At 43.4% G+C, this 18,769-nt stretch overlaps 2 protein-coding genes across 3 annotated transcripts; one reads left to right on the top strand and one right to left on the bottom strand.

Moving 5' to 3' along the window:
- The first annotated feature begins 1,792 nt into the window (after positions 1-1,792).
- muskelin lies at positions 1,793-11,641 on the top strand. Of its 2 annotated transcripts, none has more exons than XM_065217992.1 (6): positions 1,793-1,928; positions 2,459-2,671; positions 2,803-3,197; positions 3,259-3,775; positions 3,884-4,052; positions 9,907-11,641. In XM_065217992.1, the coding sequence occupies exons 1-6, from the start codon at positions 1,846-1,848 to the stop codon at positions 10,963-10,965; spliced, it is 2,436 nt and encodes an 811-aa protein (XP_065074064.1). In that variant the 5' UTR covers positions 1,793-1,845; the 3' UTR covers positions 10,966-11,641. The 2 variants fall into 2 exon arrangements, with proteins under 2 accessions (XP_065074064.1, XP_065074063.1); XM_065217991.1 differs by having other exon boundaries at positions 3,866-4,052.
- A 4,120-nt stretch (positions 11,642-15,761) lies between these two features.
- LOC135698123 (zinc finger protein 271-like) lies at positions 15,762-17,895 on the bottom strand. Its single transcript, XM_065218006.1, has 4 exons — positions 17,645-17,895; positions 16,663-17,582; positions 16,401-16,608; positions 15,762-16,340 (listed from the first exon to the last, which is right to left on the bottom strand). Exons 1-4 carry the CDS (start codon positions 17,801-17,803, stop codon positions 15,786-15,788), a joined length of 1,842 nt encoding a protein of 613 aa, XP_065074078.1. The 5' UTR covers positions 17,804-17,895; the 3' UTR covers positions 15,762-15,785.
- Positions 17,896-18,769: the final 874 nt, after the last annotated feature.

The following is an 18,769-nucleotide window of genomic DNA, read 5'->3' as shown; positions in this document are numbered from 1 at the left end:
ATTACCAATTCGTGATATATTCCACGTAAAGTTGATCGTTAATACAAAACAATTGACCACATTGTCAAGCAGTTTTGGCGTGACTTTCTACCAGCGATTTCACAAAACTGGACCAACTATAGTTAATTAACCAGCTCATTCGAGCAGCTTAAATTACGTTTACTACCACTCGAACTTTGAAATAAAACATTATTTTCAGATTTTTTCTTCAAGAACCTCGACAAAAGTAGCCAACATTTGTGCGTTTCATAAAAAATAGAAATTAGTTGGTCCAGTTTTGTGGATTCGCTGGTAAAAAGTTACGCCAAAACTTCTTGACAAAGTGGTTTTTCGACAAACACCGTGCGTGTGATTTTTGGTTGCGAACAGCAACTGCTCGAAACACAAACAATCGTACACTGTAACTGGCGAGTACCCATTAATGGGTGAAAAAGTACCCATTTTATGGTAGTGTATGGAGCTGTCAAAAAATGCGTAAATGAAAATTTCAAATAGTGGGTACTTTTTCACCCATTTCCGAAACCTGTTCAGAGATCAAAAATGGGTACATTTTCACCCATTATTGGGTGAAAAATATCTTTGTTGCACCGTAACGTTTCTGACATACTTGGTGTACATTGTCGAGTGCCTTAGTTCCGTTAAAAAGTACAAAAAGTAATAAAAATGTATAGTTTAAAAAAATAGAAGGTGATAGCTTCAAAAAGCTTCAAGGTAAGAAATACTATAACATAACATTACACAGATAACGTCCGAGGATGTCTACGCATTCTCGTTTCCCTCACCAGAAGGGGTGTATGAAAATCTTCCTTGGAGGAGTCTACAGACATCGAAGCAGAACTAGCGGCTCCGATAATTCGATATATCACGGTAATATATCCATTACGCTAGATTTTGCTGTTGTTAAAAAGACGTTTATTTTTTTTTTGCAGCATACTGAAACAGCTTTACAAGAGCAATTAATGAAGTATGTTGCTTGGAATGTCGATGCTAACGTTGATGTGGCGCCCATCTGATTTTCAACGGCAAGAATTACTTTATTTACGTTGACGCTCAACTCATCCACGGTGGAATTGACTCCATCCGCGCGCTGAACACTCTATTTAAAGTGTTCACTGTTTTCAACATTCGTCCGCCAGCAAAAGTGCAAAAAAATATTGTTTTCATCGAGATCATATGTTATGGAATCAAAACGACCAGCACCCGTCCGATGGTCAATCGTTTGGTTTCATCGTTTAAGGAATCCATCCATGCTGACGAAAAAGATGCTGATGAATAATGTATTGTAATGTATTAATCTGGGTATTAATATCATTGTTTTCATTAATTATTGCAATGATATTCAATAAAAACCAAGTTCAAACCAAAAGCAAAACCATTAATCTGTAATTTTCATTTTATTGATTGATTTTAAAATTATTGCAAATTCTCAAATTTCAGGTTAAGTCCCATACATAAATTTTAACAAATGGGTACTTTTTTACCCAGTTACGGAAAACAATGCATTCTGGAAATGGGTAAAAAGTACCCCATGATTTGACGTATAAGCTCTTTACCCATTAGTGGGTAAAGATGTTTTACCCATTTTATGAGTTTACCTACTTTACCGCAAAATGGGCACTTTTTCACCCATTAATGGGTATTTTCCAGTTACAGTGTATACGTGTTTCACTTGCTTCTGTTTACGAATATAATTTATTTTCGAAACATTTTCTACGCTGGCAACACTTCTTCCATTCCTGACGTTGACGTTTCAAAGACTCCCACCTCGGCTGCTTTTATCAACGCATCGAGTTGCTTTCGCTTTGCTCGCTGGCTGCTTGCTACTGTCATCAAAATCAATCGAAAATGGCTGGAGGAATCACCGACATCAAGAAGCTCGAGTACGAAATCTACAAATATTCCAGCTATTCTTCTTCCTATCTGCCAGAGTAAGTATGAATCCGGCTCTCCCCGTTGGGACGATCATTTTCCAGCTAAAAGCAGCATCCGAATCGACGTATTTCGAGAGATTTGCCCAGCCCCCAAAAATGTCGCATTAAGTTTGCATGCATTCAATGGGTTTAAAATTAGCTGCAACTTTCGCTACATTTTCCCTGCGCGCTATGGATTGTGTATAAACGCGGGGCTAGTGGTGAATAGTGGACGTTTGTAGTTCCGAAAAAAATGAGCGGACCGTGGAGGTATCTTGTTTGGGAGTGACAAAGATGAATTTTTGTAGTAGTCGGAATGTTTTTCCTGGTAGAGGATTCGGCTGCGGGAAACTTGAAAATTGTTTTAACTGTAGTCAACTATAGGCAACCGAACCCAGAGTGCATTTTTTCAACGCGTGCACTCGGTGGTGTTTGTCCTTGTCACCAACCAATGTCTGCGATTTGTTGTGATAACACTAGTCAATAAATGCCACTGCACTTTCGATAGGTTGACGTCGCTCACTTTCGATTTCGTTCGTTCGTTACAGGAACATTCGTGAAGATAATCCCACCAATCAGACATCGCGATGGTCTTCGAACACCAACAGTCCACCGCAGTTTCTGGTGCTGAAGCTGGAGCGACCGGCCATCGTGACCAAGATCAAGTTTGGCAAGTACGAGAAAACACACGTCTGCAATCTGCGCAAGTTCAAAATTCTCGGAGGATTGGAAGAGGAACGGATGCTGCTGTTGTTTGAAGGGTGAGTGTGTTTTAATTTTTTCTCTGATGTTTCGGGCTCAAAGTTCAACCCATTGTTAAAGTTGATAAACGAAAGGCGAGGAGGGAGAAAAAAAAAACAGGTTGATTACTGAGTGGTTCCTTTCTTTGCAGCGGTCTCAAGAACGACTCGATACCGGAAACGTTCAACCTGAAGCATCGCACAAACTCGGGCGAACTGTTGCCGATCAAGTTCATCCAGATCGTGCCGTTGCTGTCGTGGGGCCCTAGTTTCAACTTCTGCATCTGGTACATCGAGCTGCTTGGGATCGAAGATTCGATTTTCATCCTCTCGAACCTGCGCAAGTACAACATGCTGCGTGAGGTGGAGATCGTTCGGTTGTTCATGAAGCACTGCCGCCAGCAGGGTTACGTGAAGGCATTCAGCGCCCTGCAGGAGGAAACCGGCGTCCGTCTGGAGGATGAAAAGATGACCGAACTGCATGAAATTCTTGTCAACAATGGAGATTTCAAGAAGACTGAGGAAATTCTGGTCGATTTTATCAATAGTAAGTCGGAGGGAAATTGCCACGAGTGGAGTGTTTCCTAATAAAAAAAAATGTATTTTAGGCGGCCTAATGGACGACTACCTCTCGAGGCAGGAATATAAACCGCACTGGAGTTTGCAGATGACGCCGGAGCACGATGCACGGCCAGGGCGCAGGGGAGGCCACCAGTTAATTATCGATCCGTTGACCAGTACCATCTATCTGTATGGTGGTTGGGATGGTAGCGAGGATTTGAGTGATCTGTGGTCGTACGACGTGAAGAACAACCGGTGGGCGTTAATTCACGAAAAGTCGGAACTGCTGGAAGGGCCAACGCCCCGCGCTTGCCACAAGATGGTGTACGATACGAAGAATTCGCAGATTTTTATGATTGGACGTTACCTGGATAGCGCTTCTCGCACGGAAGATAATATCAATAGCGATTTTTACCTGTATAATACCATCAGTAAAACTTGGTTTTTAATCAGCAACGATACTGCTCAAGTGGGTGGCCCGCAGCTCGTGTACGACCATCAGATGTGTATCGACGTAGACAAGCAAACGATCTATGTCTTCGGTGGTCGCATCCTGGAGCCGAAGTGAGTAGCTTAGTTTCAAATGTTCAGTTCAACTGCATTTATTTTTCCGTTCGATCACGCTATTCTACACGCACTTCCTACAAGTTACAGATTTTCTTTCTCCTTTAGAAATGAGGAAGAGACAACGGGTGACTACAAGTATTCGGGGTTGTTTTCCTATCACATCAGCACCAACACGTGGAATCATCTCCTGGTGGACTGTGGCCACCCGACGGCTGCCAGTCCACACGTGCAGAGCATCAAGTCGCGGGTGACCCATTCGATGCTGTTCCATCATGTAAGTTTTAAGATGAAATGGCTATAGTAACCGTAAGACCGATGGCATGGTGATATGGGTCTTATTCATATCCGTATACCTATTACGAACGCTTTGTTGAAAAAGATGGGATTTTTTTTTGCTGAATGGCAAGACCTTGCTGGAAGCGGCGAGGTTAATTCCCGATCCTTAATTACTTACTTAACTACTGTGGACACATTAGGGTAAAGGCCAACTGGCCAACATGATAGGTTTCCATCCTGCGTGGTTGTTCGCTGTTGACATGGACTCAGGTCGATAGGCTTGCTTGATTTATTTGTTGAGGTTCTAACGGTCTGATGACTTCGACGATTCGAGATCTGTTTGTGAGTCCACCAGACCAGCAGCATTTGAATGTTCATCTCCACTGATACGTACACTGCCGGTGCCATATACACATGGGACAATTATGCTTCCAGCGGCAGTACATGTCTAGCTAGCAGTACAGATTTCACATTTGATTCTGAAATTCGTATGTCTGTGCGCAGACTAATCTGGTTTGATCTCCAAATATTTCGTAAACCCGCAAAGGCAGTCCTAGCCTTCATGATTCGTGCACCTATGTCGCTCTTGGTCCCATCGAAACGCTATCTAGCAGCCCAAGATATTGGAAACTTAAGATTTTCTCCACTGCTTGCTCTGCTACCGTGTTGATGTCCAACGATTTGGTCTTGTTGACTTTGATGGATGGTGACAACCGCCGCATAGAAGCGTTCGGTTAGGGCATTGAGCTTAATCTGCATATCAGAGTGCCGTTGTGTTAATGTAGCAACATTATCAGCAAAATCGAAGTCGTTGAGGGGCTCCAAAGTGATAGCTGCCAATATAGTCCATGACATCCACTCTTATCTCTCAGTACGTAGCTCACGATGAAGGCATTTTTGATGGTCGAGCACTACTCTTCTACGCAACCACCTTCCGCTACCTCCACTGATCGGGTCTCAAGTCTTTCAACGTTATTTTTAGAGTTGACAAATGACCATAAACGCTTCGGTTTGCTGAGAAAGGAATATCAGCAATACAGAAACCGGTTGTACTTTCTAATACTAATTACTAGTACGGTTGAACCACAGACAAACAGTCATAACTCTCACACTCACATTCTTCGCACGCTCTAAAAGCCTGAACGCAATGACAGCCAAAGCGGAACGGCAACGGTTGCTGCCCGATCTGAGCTTTTTGACGTTTCATCGGCGCACACTACTGTATCATTTAAAGCACACGAGTGAGAGCAAGAGGGAAACAGATTAGTGGGAAACCAAACCGTCCATTCATCCATGTGTGCTAGATAGAGAAAGATGATTAAACGTCAAAAAGGTCTATTGAAAACTTTTTTAAATTAAATCGACTTCAATTAGATATCTTATTGTAATTTGTGACAACTGTCAAAGTTGGCGTTTCCGTTCCGCTTCCTCCCACATTGCGTTTGAGCCTTAAGGTGATTCCCTGTAGTGTCCTTTTCCGTATTACCACAAACGAAGCGACAGACGGAGCGGCTCGAAAACTTTGGTGACTAACCTGCTATTTCAATTTTTCAGTGTACCACATGGCAACACCACTACTACTGGATTGTACCACATGGCAACACTACTACTGGATTGTACTAGCATTTTCACCAAATGTATTAGAATGTTTTGGTTCTATCTCTTTCACTCTACTCAAAACTGAAATGCATAAAAAAAATGACAAAATGATACACTCTTTGCACACTGTCAAAGAATCATTGTACACAAAATCAACTTTGTTCAAATCAAAACAAAAAAACTAACCCATCTGGTGGATGATGGCACAAGCTTCCAAGAAAATTCTATTACAGTGAACCACATTATTTTAATGGATTTCTTCGCCAGTTAGTCGTCTGTCACTTCGTTTGTGGTATTACACTTCGCAATTACACATGTTAAAATAATGCGTAGATCTTGAGTTGTGTGCTCTTGAAATTGCGATGTGTGATGGAAAAATGGACTCTGCAAGGAAACACCTCAACAGTCAATTCAAATAAGGTTTTAGTTGGGAATGTACCATGGCATCTCTGAGATACAAATTTTTGAAGATAAAAAGTTTGTTCCGCGTTTTTAACCCGTAGAATTAATTTACCATTACCAATCAGGCAAAGGCCTTGTTGTCCTCTGCTGTCCGAAGAAGTCGTCTCCTGGGTCGTCCGCAGCCCGCAGGTCGCCTTCTAAGGCTTGTCCTCGAAAAAAAAATGCACCATTTTTATCCGTGTGTAACTTTTTTATCCGTGGGTAAAAATTGATGAAAATCTGGGTATAACTAATTTGGAGTGAATTGTTTACACGTGCAAAATTTCATAACAATCGGTTAAGTGATTATTAAGATGTCATCGAAACAAGAAGAACATTGCCGGAGAATTTTGCGCGCCGTCATGGAAAATCCGACTGCGACCATGAGATGGATCGGAAGACGTTTAAGGAGTCCCAGACGACCGAGCGGCGGGCTGGAAGTGGAAGAAAATCCAAAACAGCTGACCCTTTGAAGGCCCGGAAGGTGTTGGATTATTTCAAGCGTAATCCGAACCTTTTGATTCGCGACGTTGCCAAATCACGGTTTGATGTTCCGAAAGATATAAGGAAGAAGAAAGCGGACAAATTCGCCAAAAAAAAAGCTCTGGCAGGCCATATGCCAATGCGGTAAACTGAGTAAACCGTACATCACAATGGGTACAATCAACAGCGAAATTTACCGCACCGAGTGCCTCCAGAAGCGTCTTTTGCCCTTCCTGCGGTCCCACGGAGGCGAGACATTATTTTGGCCGGACCTGGCATCATGCCATTACGCGCGATCGATGTTGGATTGGTACAGAGACAATAACGTTGTTTTTGTACCAAAAACCGCCAACCCCCCAAATTCACCAGAGATTCGTCCGGTGGAAAGATTTTGGTCCATAATGAAGGCCAAAGTTCGAAAATCGTCCAAGGTGTTTAGGAACGAGCTGGAGTTGAAGAAAGAATGGATGAAAGTGAGCAAAAAGGTCGGCTCCACCATTGCACAAAATGTAATGAGGGGTCTTAAGTGAAAGGTGCGGACTTTCAGCGATGGAAAGGAAATTGAACAAAGTGCCGAAACATAATCCATATGTATTAGTTCATTCCCTGAAAGTTTCAAGAAAATCCGACTTAAAATAAATTTTTGGCGAATACTTTTGTCTGATGCATTTTTTTCGAGTACAGGTCGATCCACCTTGCCCACTGCGCGCCTCTTCTTCTTGTTCCTGTTGGGTCGCTTTCTAGAACCATTTTCACTGGGTCGTCGTGCGGCATTCTTACGACATGCCCAGCCCACCGTAGTCGCCTAATTTTTGCAAAGTGGACGATGGATGTTTCTCCCAGCAGCTGGTGCAATTTGTGGTTCATTCGCCTCCTCCACGTTCCGTCATTCATCTGCACTCCACCGTAGATCGTACGCAACACCTTCGGTTCGAAAAAACCAAGGGCGCGTTGGTCCTCCACGAGCATAGTCCAGGTCTCGTGGCCGTAGAGGACCACCGGTCTAATCAGCGTCTTGTAGACAGTCACGGTTCCCTGCCATAATGCGTCTTTGAATTCCGCTGCTGGTATCATTTTCGGCGGTCACCAGTGAGTCCAAATACACGAACTCATCGACCACCTCGATTTCGTCACCGTCAATCTGAACTCGGGGTGGGAGGCTAACATTGTCTTCCCTAAAACCTCTTCCTTTCATGTATTTTGTCTTTGATGCGTTCAGTCTGATGTACGTTTCCACCAACGTCTCAAAGTTTCGTGCCATGATGTTGATGTCATCGGTGAAGCCAAGAAGCTGGATAGACTTCCTGAAGATCGTGCCACTCGTGTCTATCCCAGCTCTTCTGATCACACCTTCTAACGCGATGTTGAATAGCAGACACGAAAGTCCATCACCTTGCCGTAACTCCCTTCGAGATTCAAAGGGACTCGAGAGTGTCCCCGATACTCGAACAACGCACATCACTCGATCTATCGTCGCCTTGACCAATCGCGTCAGTTTATACGGAAATCCGTACTCGTGCACAATCTGCCATAACTGATCTCGATCGATTGTGTCGTATGCGGATTTGAAATCGATAAACAAATGATGTTGAATCGCGAAAATTTGGTCCGTGGTAGCGCGGGCACCCATGAATCTTGCAAATTGTGACAGGCGTCGGCATAGAATTTGGGAGAGTACCTTGTAGGCGACGCTTAGCAGTGTGATCGCGCGGTAGTTGCAGCAATCCAACTTGTCGCCCTTTTTGTAGATTGGGCATACGACACCTTCCATCCACTCCTTCGGTAATATCTCCTCCTCTCAAATCTTGGCAATTACCCAGTGCAGCGCTCTAGCCAGTGCTTCACCACCGTATTTAAATAGCTCACTTGGTAGTTGATCTACACCAGTTGCTTTGTTGTTACTAAGCCGACCGATCTCCTCCTCAATTTCTTGAAGATCAGGCGCCGGTAGCCTGTTGTCTTCTGCGCGTGCTCCAAGGTCTATTGCGGTACCACCTTCGTTTTCTGCTGCTTCACCGTTGAGGTGCTCGTCATAGTACTGCTTCCACCTCTCAATCACCTCACACTCGTTCGTATTTAGCTTATTCTAGAACTTCCGTGTGTCCAATGATGGAAAAGTTCGCGAAAACTCACTATGACTCGCGAACTTTTTCCTTGGTGAACTTCGTGAAATATCGCGAACTTTTCCAACACTGCGTGTGTCGTTTACGCGGTACAGATTTTCCATCGCCTCGCGATCTCGGTCTTCCTGTTGACGCTTCTTCGGAAAACCGAGTTTTGTCTGTTCCGCGCTTGTCTGTATCGCTCTACATTCAATCTCGTGCGGTGTTGCAGCATTCTCGCCCGTGCTGCATTCTTCTCCTCTACAGTTTGCATTCGCCGTCAAACGAGTCATTTCTTCGGTCCGGAATTGCAGTACCTAGTGCTGCTGCAGCAGTACTACCTATGGCGGAACGGATGGCTCTACAGCCATCTTCAAGAGAAGCTGCGCCAAGCTGCTCTTCCGTGGGTAGTGCAACGCGTAGTCCTTGGCAACTCCGGAGTCCTGTAGTTGCTCAATGTTGGGTCGCGGCATAATAGTACGTAATAAACGCTGTCCAGACTGAAGAGTTATAACATGTAATAACGGTTGTCAACTAATTGCAACACAGAAACCACCATCAAGATAGCGCTATAACATGTTATAACCATAGAGGTAACTCTAAGACCACTGGGTCCCGAAGAAAATCATTATTATTTTTGGCTCACTCAGTACCAGAACAACGGTCCCAAGCAGTCCCAAGCTATTTCACTCACCCCTGCATGTTCTGCATGAATCCACACACCCCTGATGTTATCTGTCAAACTTTCATAGCGAATCAAAACAAACATAGTGTAGTAATAGAATTTCAACTAGAATAGGGTACGTTAATCGTTTGCTTGGGACCAATAGGCTACTAAAGTGGTGAGCCAATTTAAAATCGTTAGTTTCGTATTGATTGTTGCTATTACCAACAATCAATACGAAACTAACGATTTTAACTTGGCTCACTACTTGACTAGCCTATTGGTCCCAAGCAAACGATTAACGGACCCCATTCTAGTCGAAATTCTACTACTACACAATGTTTGTTTTGATTCGCTATGAAAGTTTGACAGATAAAATGAGGGGTTATTGGTTTTTCCTATGTTTCGAGGGGTGCATCGATTAGCTTGGGACCGAAGAGAGTACCAGAGCTGAGCCAAAAAGTTGAGCACGTTATTTCGGGACCTTCTAGTCTTAGAGTTACCTCTATGCTATTACCATGTTTCACAATCGTAAAAATATTAAATCTTCCTCATTCTTCCAGAAACATCGCAAACTCTACATTTTCGGAGGCCAACGTGGTAAGGACTACATGACGGATTTCCTGATCTACGATGTGGACAGCACCGAGCTGACGAACATGACGCCGGAAAATGTCGGAACAGATTCGAAAAATGTACCTCAATCAGGCTTCACCCAGCGGGCGACGATCGATTGCGAGAAGGACGAAATCTACGTCCTAACTAGTCTGAGTAAGGAAAAGGAGCGGCGCGATTTGAATATCAACTCTTTTTGGTTGTTTTCGTTGGCCAAGAAAGAGTGGTGCTGCGTGTACAAGAGTGACCATTCGATTGGGGAAAACTGCTACCTAAAGAATCAGAACGCTTGTGCGGAACCCTGCCCAAGATACGCCCATCAGATCGTGTACGATGCGACCAATCAGGTCCATTTCCTGTTCGGTGGCAATCCGGGCATGAATTCGCACTTCCGGTTGGACGATTTTTGGATGCTGCGGCTGGAGAAACCCACCAGGGACAATATTCTGCGCTACTGTAAATACCTGCTTAGGAAACAAGAGTACGAAGAGATTGCCAAGACGAATCCCCTTTCGGCTATTTCCTACCTGCAAACGAAACTGTACGACATCATCGATCACAACGATCCGGCGCAGTTGAAAGAATTCCACAAGCTAGCTTCTCTCCTGTTCAAGTCGGATAACACCGACTGTGAAACGGAACCAACTAGTCTACTGGCTTGTTCCCTGGGCGGTAGTTTAAAACCCAACACCCAAAAACACCCGAACGAGCATGATGGACCACACGAAGACAATGCCAAAATGATGCGCGTTGAATCACCCAAGAATGCAGACGACGCGGACGCTTCCAGCATCAGTTCGCTCAGCAGCGAGTGTTCCAGCTCCCAAACGGCCCGTGCGACCGCATCGTCGTCGTCGTCCAGCTTTTCGTCGCGCACCCGCAAGGCGAGCGATCAACTGTTCGAGCTGAAAATTCGGCGCTGCCTACTGTACAACAAGCTCGTCGATCTGCTCCCCGAGAGTCTCTGCCAGCCAAAGAAAAACATTAGCGATTTTGTGCTTCTCTAATCCCCGCTTCGGCACAGAGTTTTTCTAGGTTTTTGCTTCTTATCCACTCCTAACTTCCCTTGTTTAAGCACACACACACATACACACACATTCTTCGAACTTGTCGTCCCTTCAGACTGCTAAAACATTAATCGGTACGGATTTAGACTAACAAGAGGAAACGGAAATGTGATATCTACTCTCCCTTCCCCACCCCGTAGTTTTTCTTTCTTGTCGCTCGTATGTCATCTCATCGAGAACCAGTCAAATTTTGCCTAGGCGCGCTTGTCCGGTCGCAAAATAATTTTCCAACAACTTTTCATTACGGTTAAGAAAAGACAATCAATTGTAATAATGGACTTAGGAATATGTTTAACAAATTCAGACGACGCGTTTTGTTAGCAAGACGGTGCATCACAATTTATTATGATAGCTCTACACCTACCTACCTTCCTCGTTTCCAGCAGCGAACATCACACACCAAAACGTAATAGAAGCTAGATTTTGTTTGTTTGTTTTTAGAATTGTAAATTTGCCTCTAGGTAGGAATATGAATATTATTTTTTTGTTTTGGATAAACCACAGTGATTCTACGTAAGATTCTTCCGTTTGTGTAATTGTCCCTGTTTTACTGAACGATTGAGTTACTCGAAAGTGCTATTTGTTAGCTATTAAAGAAAGGTAAAATCTCTAATAATTCTATCCTGCTGTTGTATTTTTTCTGGGAAATTAGTAGAGAATGTCCTTAAATTATATTTGCAATGGGTTATGTTAAAACTCTCAAAAATTGTCCACGTGGCTTCTGAGAAGGTGTAATTTTATAGCCTTGGACATTTGTCGATTTTTTTTTGTTTATTATTTCATTTGATAAGGCTCAACCGAATTAACTTTACAGAGCCGAGGATCCTTGGTCACTATACAATACATCTTAAAACTATAGTCAAAAGGTACAACACAATAAACACTTTATCTTCCGCTATCCAAAAAGCCTCCTCCATCAGAACTGGAGCCGCTTCCAGTAGTTTCATTGTATGGCAAATTGTTGTTCGCCAACGAGGGTCAGAGCGCGTCCATTGCAGTAATGGACGCAAAACGTGGTCATCACTCACACACTCATCACGAAACGGTTGCTTTCCAAAGTCGACGACGCATCGACCGAAAGAACTGCTGATGAAGAACAATGAGGAGGACCACACACTGGTTGCTGCCGATAAAACAGACGATCGCGTAGCACACATCGAGAGTGGCCTGCTTTTGTCGACAGCCGAGTGAACACTGACATTTGTCGATGAATTGGATTATTTTTTTTTCAGTTCAGCTTTCTGTTTTCATTCGACATCAGCCATTGCTCGTATTCATCGGACGTGTGCTCTTTCTGCTCTGCTTAACTTGGTGAAATATTGTAGCGAAAATGAGTGTAGTTCATAAAAACACACAATATTCAATATTCGGACATTTTTATTTTTTTTTTCCTTTGGTTTGTTTTTTCCGTCGATCTTGTTTTCCGTGCTGAGCACCAATGCTACCGACGTGCCAGGAAGGCAGCTCCCACACCTGGACCCTACCTATCGACCCATCAACTCATGAACCTTTACTTCCCATCCGAAGGAAGGCGTGATCAGAGATGTTATGCCTCAGAACATCCCGGCGGCGCCGACTGGGATTGAACCCAGACCTGCTGGGGTGAGAGGTAATCACGCTTACCACTACACCACCGGCGCCGTTTTTATTCGGACATTAGATGCATTCAGTTTCATAACGTCCGAAATTGTGTTTTTATTGAATGACTCGAGAAAAATGCGACTTGTTTGCTCGTCATTTCAAGCAAGTGTTCCACGATTTCTCCGTTTCGCCAACACAAGTGCTGGACGCTACTGTTGGGATGCCACGTGATGTGTTTAGTTTCGTTATTCCGCGCATTTCAGAAGACATGGTGATAGCCGCAACACGCAAACTGAAGCTCTCGTTCGCCGCCGGACCTGACGGCATTCCGTCATCAGTTCTAAAACGTTGTGTGGCCAATCTCTGCCTTCCGCTTGCGAGGCAATTCAATCTCTCGGCACAGCAATGTGAGTTCCCCTGCCGCTGGAAACTTTCTGTTCCCAGTGTACAAAAAAGGAGATAAACGGAATTTCATAAATTATCGTGGAATCACCTCCCTATGTGCCTGCTCAAAACTGTTCGAGATTATCATGAATGGTGCTCTGTTCACACGCTGCAAAAATTATATCTATACAGAACAACACGGTTTCTACCCGAAGCGCTCTGTGTCCACGAACCTGGTGCAGTTCACTACTAACTGTCTGCGATGCATGGATTCAGGATGGCAAGTCGATGCTGCGTATATGGATCTAAAAGCTGCATTTGACACGGTGGACCATAATATCTTGCTGGCCAAGCTGGAGATACTTGGCTTCTCGTCAACTGCTGTGGATTGGTTCAGATCTTACTTGGTGAATCGGTATGTACATGTCAAGATTGGCACGTCGGAATCGGATGTTTTCTCAAACAACTCGGGAGTTCCGCAAGGCAGTAACCTAGGACCGCTACTATTTTCGATCTTTTTAAACGACGTCGCCTTGCTGATACCATCAGGATGCCGCGTTTTCTATGCAGACGATACGAAAATCTACAAAATTATTAAAGCCACTCGGACTGCTGGGATCTCCAGAATATGCTAGGTATTTTTGCTGACTGGTGCTCAAGAAATTTGATAACTCTAAGCATAGAAAAATGTAACATTATTTCCTATCACCGAAAAATCGAACCAATCATGTTTGACTATGTTCTCTACGGACGCTGTCTTGCTCGTGTAGAGCACATAAAGGATCTCGGCGTTACCTTGGACTGCAGACTCATCTCCAGAGCTAATCGACAATTGGGCTTTATTTTCGAAATTGCCGACGAGTTTCGTGACCCGCTATGCCTCAGGTAACTTTACTGCTCGCTTGTGCGATCCTTATTGGAGTCAAGTTCAGTTGTTTGGTGCCCTTTCCATGCTAGCTGGATCACTAGAATTGAATCCGTTCAACGCAAGTTTGTGAGATATGCTCTTCGTTTCCTCAACTGGCGTGACCCAACGAACTTGCCACCGTACGAGGAGCGTTGCCGTCTCCTGGGAATCGAGCCATTAGAGGTGAGACGGACGGTCGCTCAAGCTATGTTCGCTGGAAAGCTGCTTACGGGTGACATTGACTGTCCAACACTGCTGTCACAGCTATATATGTATTCGCCTGAGAGGTCATCTTCGTCAACGCGACTTTCTGTTTTTGGAACCACGGAGCCGGAATTATACACATCACGAGCCAATTCGAGCAAACAGCCGGCAATTCAACAACTTTTTTTTATATGCTCGACTTCAATGTACCAGCTGACGTGTTTCGTCATCGGCTACTTGGCCTTTTCCGTACCGTTGACCGTAACTATTTAGTTTAAGTTTTATTCATTTAGACAATAATTGTCAGTTGATTTTTTTCAAAAGCTATAGACAATTGAGATGATAGACAATGAAGTTGCCTTGCGCTATGAAAAGGCGCACAACTATAAACACGCGATCCTCTGTGCGAAGAGTGAGTTCAAAATCCCGGTATACTACCCATAATCGCATATCAGTCCCATCTTTGTTTAATTTCCTATCCATATGGGACTGATATGCGATTATGGGCAGTATATGTGGATTGTGAAGCAGTGACCGTTCGAGTGCATGACCTTCCTCTGGCATGGCCACAAGCCACTGCTATGAACCACATGGCAAAGTACGGGACAGTGATTTCCAGTCGACATGAGAAATGGAAGCACTACTTCCCAGGATTCCTGAGCGGTGTTCGAGTTTTGCGAATGCAGCTCGAAAGCGCCATTCCATCATACATCACGGTCGACAACGAAACAACGTTGGTAATGTACGACAAGCAACCAAAAACGTGCCGTCATTGTGGCCGAGCAGCACATCCCAAACAGAAATGTTTGGATGTAGCCACATCGAACAAAAGCACCACTTTAGCAGCTCCACCAACCGAGGCGGTATTCAGTCTCGCTGATTTCCTGTCGATGGATATCGAAGAAAACCAGCCAACGACATCGGGTCAATCATCTCCTGCTCTCACCGGGTTCTCAGCAGAAAACAGCGAAACACCGACAATCAGACCGAAGATCATCAGACTTCAAACGTTGAAAGCAACGACGAAAATTCTAGCACCAGCTCATCAAACGCAACAAAGGATTTCATTGAAAATACCAACAAACGCCGGCTGTCGAAGCACAAGGAGAACGAAAAAAAGAAAGTTCGTGTTGATCAGTGCACCCAGAAGACTGGTCAACAAACAGATCGTTTAGATGAAAATAATGCAACTTATCAAATAGGGCATAATACGTTTTATTTGAAAAATAAAAGCGGGAAGGGATCTAATTGCAAATAATGGTCATCGGCCCAAGCAATGCCTAATAGGCGAGAGGGCCTTATAAATAAACGCAATTGAAAAAAAAATCGTTCTGTTTTAAATCCTGATTTTTTTTTTCTATCACAGAAGCATTTATTAGTTATTTATTTCGAAGTCTTGAGATCTTTAAAATTTAAGTTCCGAACTTCTTAATATTTGTCTATGTTGGTACAAGTAGCGGTTTTTTTTCGCATTTGTACCAAACAGCAGTTATTCCAAGTAGCATTAGACCAAACGAGGTAGAGCCGTTGTCATCGCAGGGGTAAAGGAAGAATGTCTTAAATCTATCAAAAACTGCCACGTGGTTTGTGGACGGCATTGTGAGGCAGGAAAGTAAACAACGAAATTCGTTTCATAAAAATAAGTTGTATTATGGAAAAGATTAAGATACGCATTCAGTAGGTACTACTGCATTTTAACAACTACATGCGTCAAATCTTGTGGCGCCTGTACTGGCAGCGATTCCATCAGCTGACTTTTATCTTCTATTTCCATTAGATCGTCTTCATAAAATTCGGTCTGTTGTTCCTGCTGCAGTTCGACTACTCCCAAATGATTTTCAATGCGCAGACAAACGGCCATGTGATCTTTCTTGAGCTTCCTCGTGGGAAACACTTGTTCACACTTCGTACATCGCTCCACCTGTTTGCGAGAGGCCCTGGCCGCACCCAGCAGCTGATTGGATGCCGGTCTGACACGGGCGTTGGTTTTCCGACCATGCACAAGGAACATGTGCTTGTTGTACTGGAGGTGATATTTAAAATCCCGATCGCAACAAATGTAATCATCGCGATAGCTTATGCAGAGATGTTCGTCGAATTCTTGCTGATTGAAAAATGCCGACAAACACACGGCGCATTCCAGATCCTTGGGATTGTCGTGGTGCTCTTTGTGTTCGTGTAAATCAACGGACGTTGTGAATGATTTTAGACAGATTTCGCACGGAAAGTAGGTTTGAATCTGAAATTGTTAGTTAAGGGTTAGTAGAAACATTGCTGATTCTTAATCCGCAAGTCTTACATTATGGGACTTTTCCATGTGCATTCTCAATTTATCTTTTCGACCGTAGCTCACCGTACACATGGTGCAGGTGAATTTGATTGCTCGGTGGACGTTGTTGTGATGTCGCCGAAGGTGGGCCGATGTCTTGAAAGCCATGTTGCATTCATCGCATGGAAAGCTACGCTGCTCGGAATGCGTCTTTTCGTGTAGAGCTAGCGATTTCTTGCTGAAAAAATAAATCAATCAATTTAAAAACTTCACAGGGGGGCCAGTCACTTACTTTTTGAAAGCCAATCCGCAATCATTGCATAGGAAATCCGTTACATTCAGGTGAATTACGGACATGTGAAGCTTTAGCTCGTTCGAGGTAAAGTACGACGTCGAACAGTATTGACAGGGATACTTGCTGTCCCCTTTGTGTCTCCTCAAGTGAAGCTCCAGCGTATATTTATGCTTCAACACCATGCCACAAATGTCGCAAACGTACTTGGAATGCATTTCCTTCTTATGCTTCAGCAAATCCTCTTTCGTGGCATAAGCCTCGCTGCATTTAGCGAACGAACATTTCCATGGGTTCTCATCATTGGGATTTTCGTGTCGATCCCTATGATGCTGGAACATTTCATTCGAGGTCGTTCGATATTCACAGAAAGGACATTGAAGCATTCTAGTTTTTGATTTTTGCTTGGATGATTGTAGCTCCGATTGGGAATTTTCTTCACATTCTGTTATGAAGAATGTTTCCGAACAGTCTTCGGTGTCTTCCAGAAACTCAATAGTTTCTATAGCCTCTTGAAATTCTTCATTTTGCTTGCCGGGAGCCTCTCCATCTTCTATGTACTCCACATTATAATACTCTATATCGTCTTGCCGTTCAGTGATCTTCTGACCTTCTTCGAGTTTTACCACCGTTGTAGTTTCTGAATCAGAGTCCTTAGCTATACCGGGATCATACTCGAGAAATCTTTCAAGCTGAACCTCTTCCGGTTCACAGATGGTTAGTTCCCTAAACATATTTTCCAAAGCAGGCTTACTATCGCTAAACAGATCCACCATCTGGGTCCTATTTCCTGTTTTTAGTCTAGCAAACGCCACTTGAAATTTCATTAGCAAGTTCAGTTTTAACTGATACTGGACTGCAAATTCAAATACGGCGAAACATTTTGCACACACAGTTTTAGGAACAAGTTCACTAACATCCTGTAATTCCAGAAATACAACTGATTAAACCAATAAATTAGCACAATTTTAGCAACTTTTACCTTGGGCATTTCGAACGTGAAATTGTTTAGCAACTCGAGCATCGTATGAGTCCCATGTTCCAAGGTACTGCACTCGATGGGTATCAACTGCTCGTCAGGTTTGGGCTGGATACACAACCGGCATACGTTCGGAAAATGGTTCAGGTTAAGGATGGCCATTTCATTGAACTACTGCGAGTGAATTTAAATTCTTTTGGGCAAGTTTTGAAGGAATTATTGGTGTAAAATGTGAAGTCGAAGATAAAAGTGAATAAAACAAAGATGTAAACAAAAACATTTTTATTATTTGACATTTTGAACGACGTTAGCCCATCGGAAAACCAAAATATACACGGCCGTAGAATCTCCCTCAAATTTGTGTTCCGTTTACTCGGTAAAACCATGACGACAAGCAACCGGTGGAAACCTGGGACGAGGCTTGACAATCGGGTAGCGATTTCGAGCCCACTTGCTGTCTAATCCGAGCCAGTTTTGATTGGTCGATTTAACTTAAACTTAACTCTTGATCGAGAATCCAAACTGCCGATTCAAATGTGCAGCGATCCCATCTGTCTAAACCATAGAAATGCGTGGGTTGCGACACATCTAAATCTAAATTTAAGATCGTCAAAAAATCTCTTGATAGCGAATCAATCTTCGAAAAATCTTTTTTCATCTCTTGCATCTAAATCCACCCTAATAAACGGGTACCATACACTAACGATATAATAGATAGTGCGACCATACCACATAAAGTTGGGATGATATCCCGAATTGGTGGTTAGGTGCTTGTTATGCTTATTGTTTATGAGGGCAGCTACACGGATAGAAATCTCCTTATACCTTTTGGCAAATTTCTATTGCTGATTATTTGTAAAATGTAGAACGCAACTAATACCCCGTTCACATTACAGCGTATATCACGTGATATACGCTGTCTTGCAATGAGCACTCATACATCAAGTTTTCACTGGAAATCCTATGTATGAGTGCTCATTGCAAGACAGCCTATATTACGTGATATTGGCTGTAGTGTGAACGGGGTATAAATAAGCAGACACCTTGCAAAAAGTTGATGAAGATAATGAGTCAAATGAAATGTATGAGCGGTCACACATACCTTTTATACATTCTTATAGGACCTAT

This window comes from Ochlerotatus camptorhynchus, unplaced genomic scaffold (genome assembly GCF_037179485.1).
Source record: "Ochlerotatus camptorhynchus isolate MF236.1 unplaced genomic scaffold, CSIRO-AGI_Acam_v1.1 ptg000082l, whole genome shotgun sequence".
Taxonomy (NCBI): Eukaryota; Metazoa; Arthropoda; class Insecta; order Diptera; family Culicidae; genus Ochlerotatus; species Ochlerotatus camptorhynchus.
The sequence above is the reverse complement of the archived record's forward strand: the minus strand, read 5'-3'. Positions and strand labels throughout refer to the sequence as shown.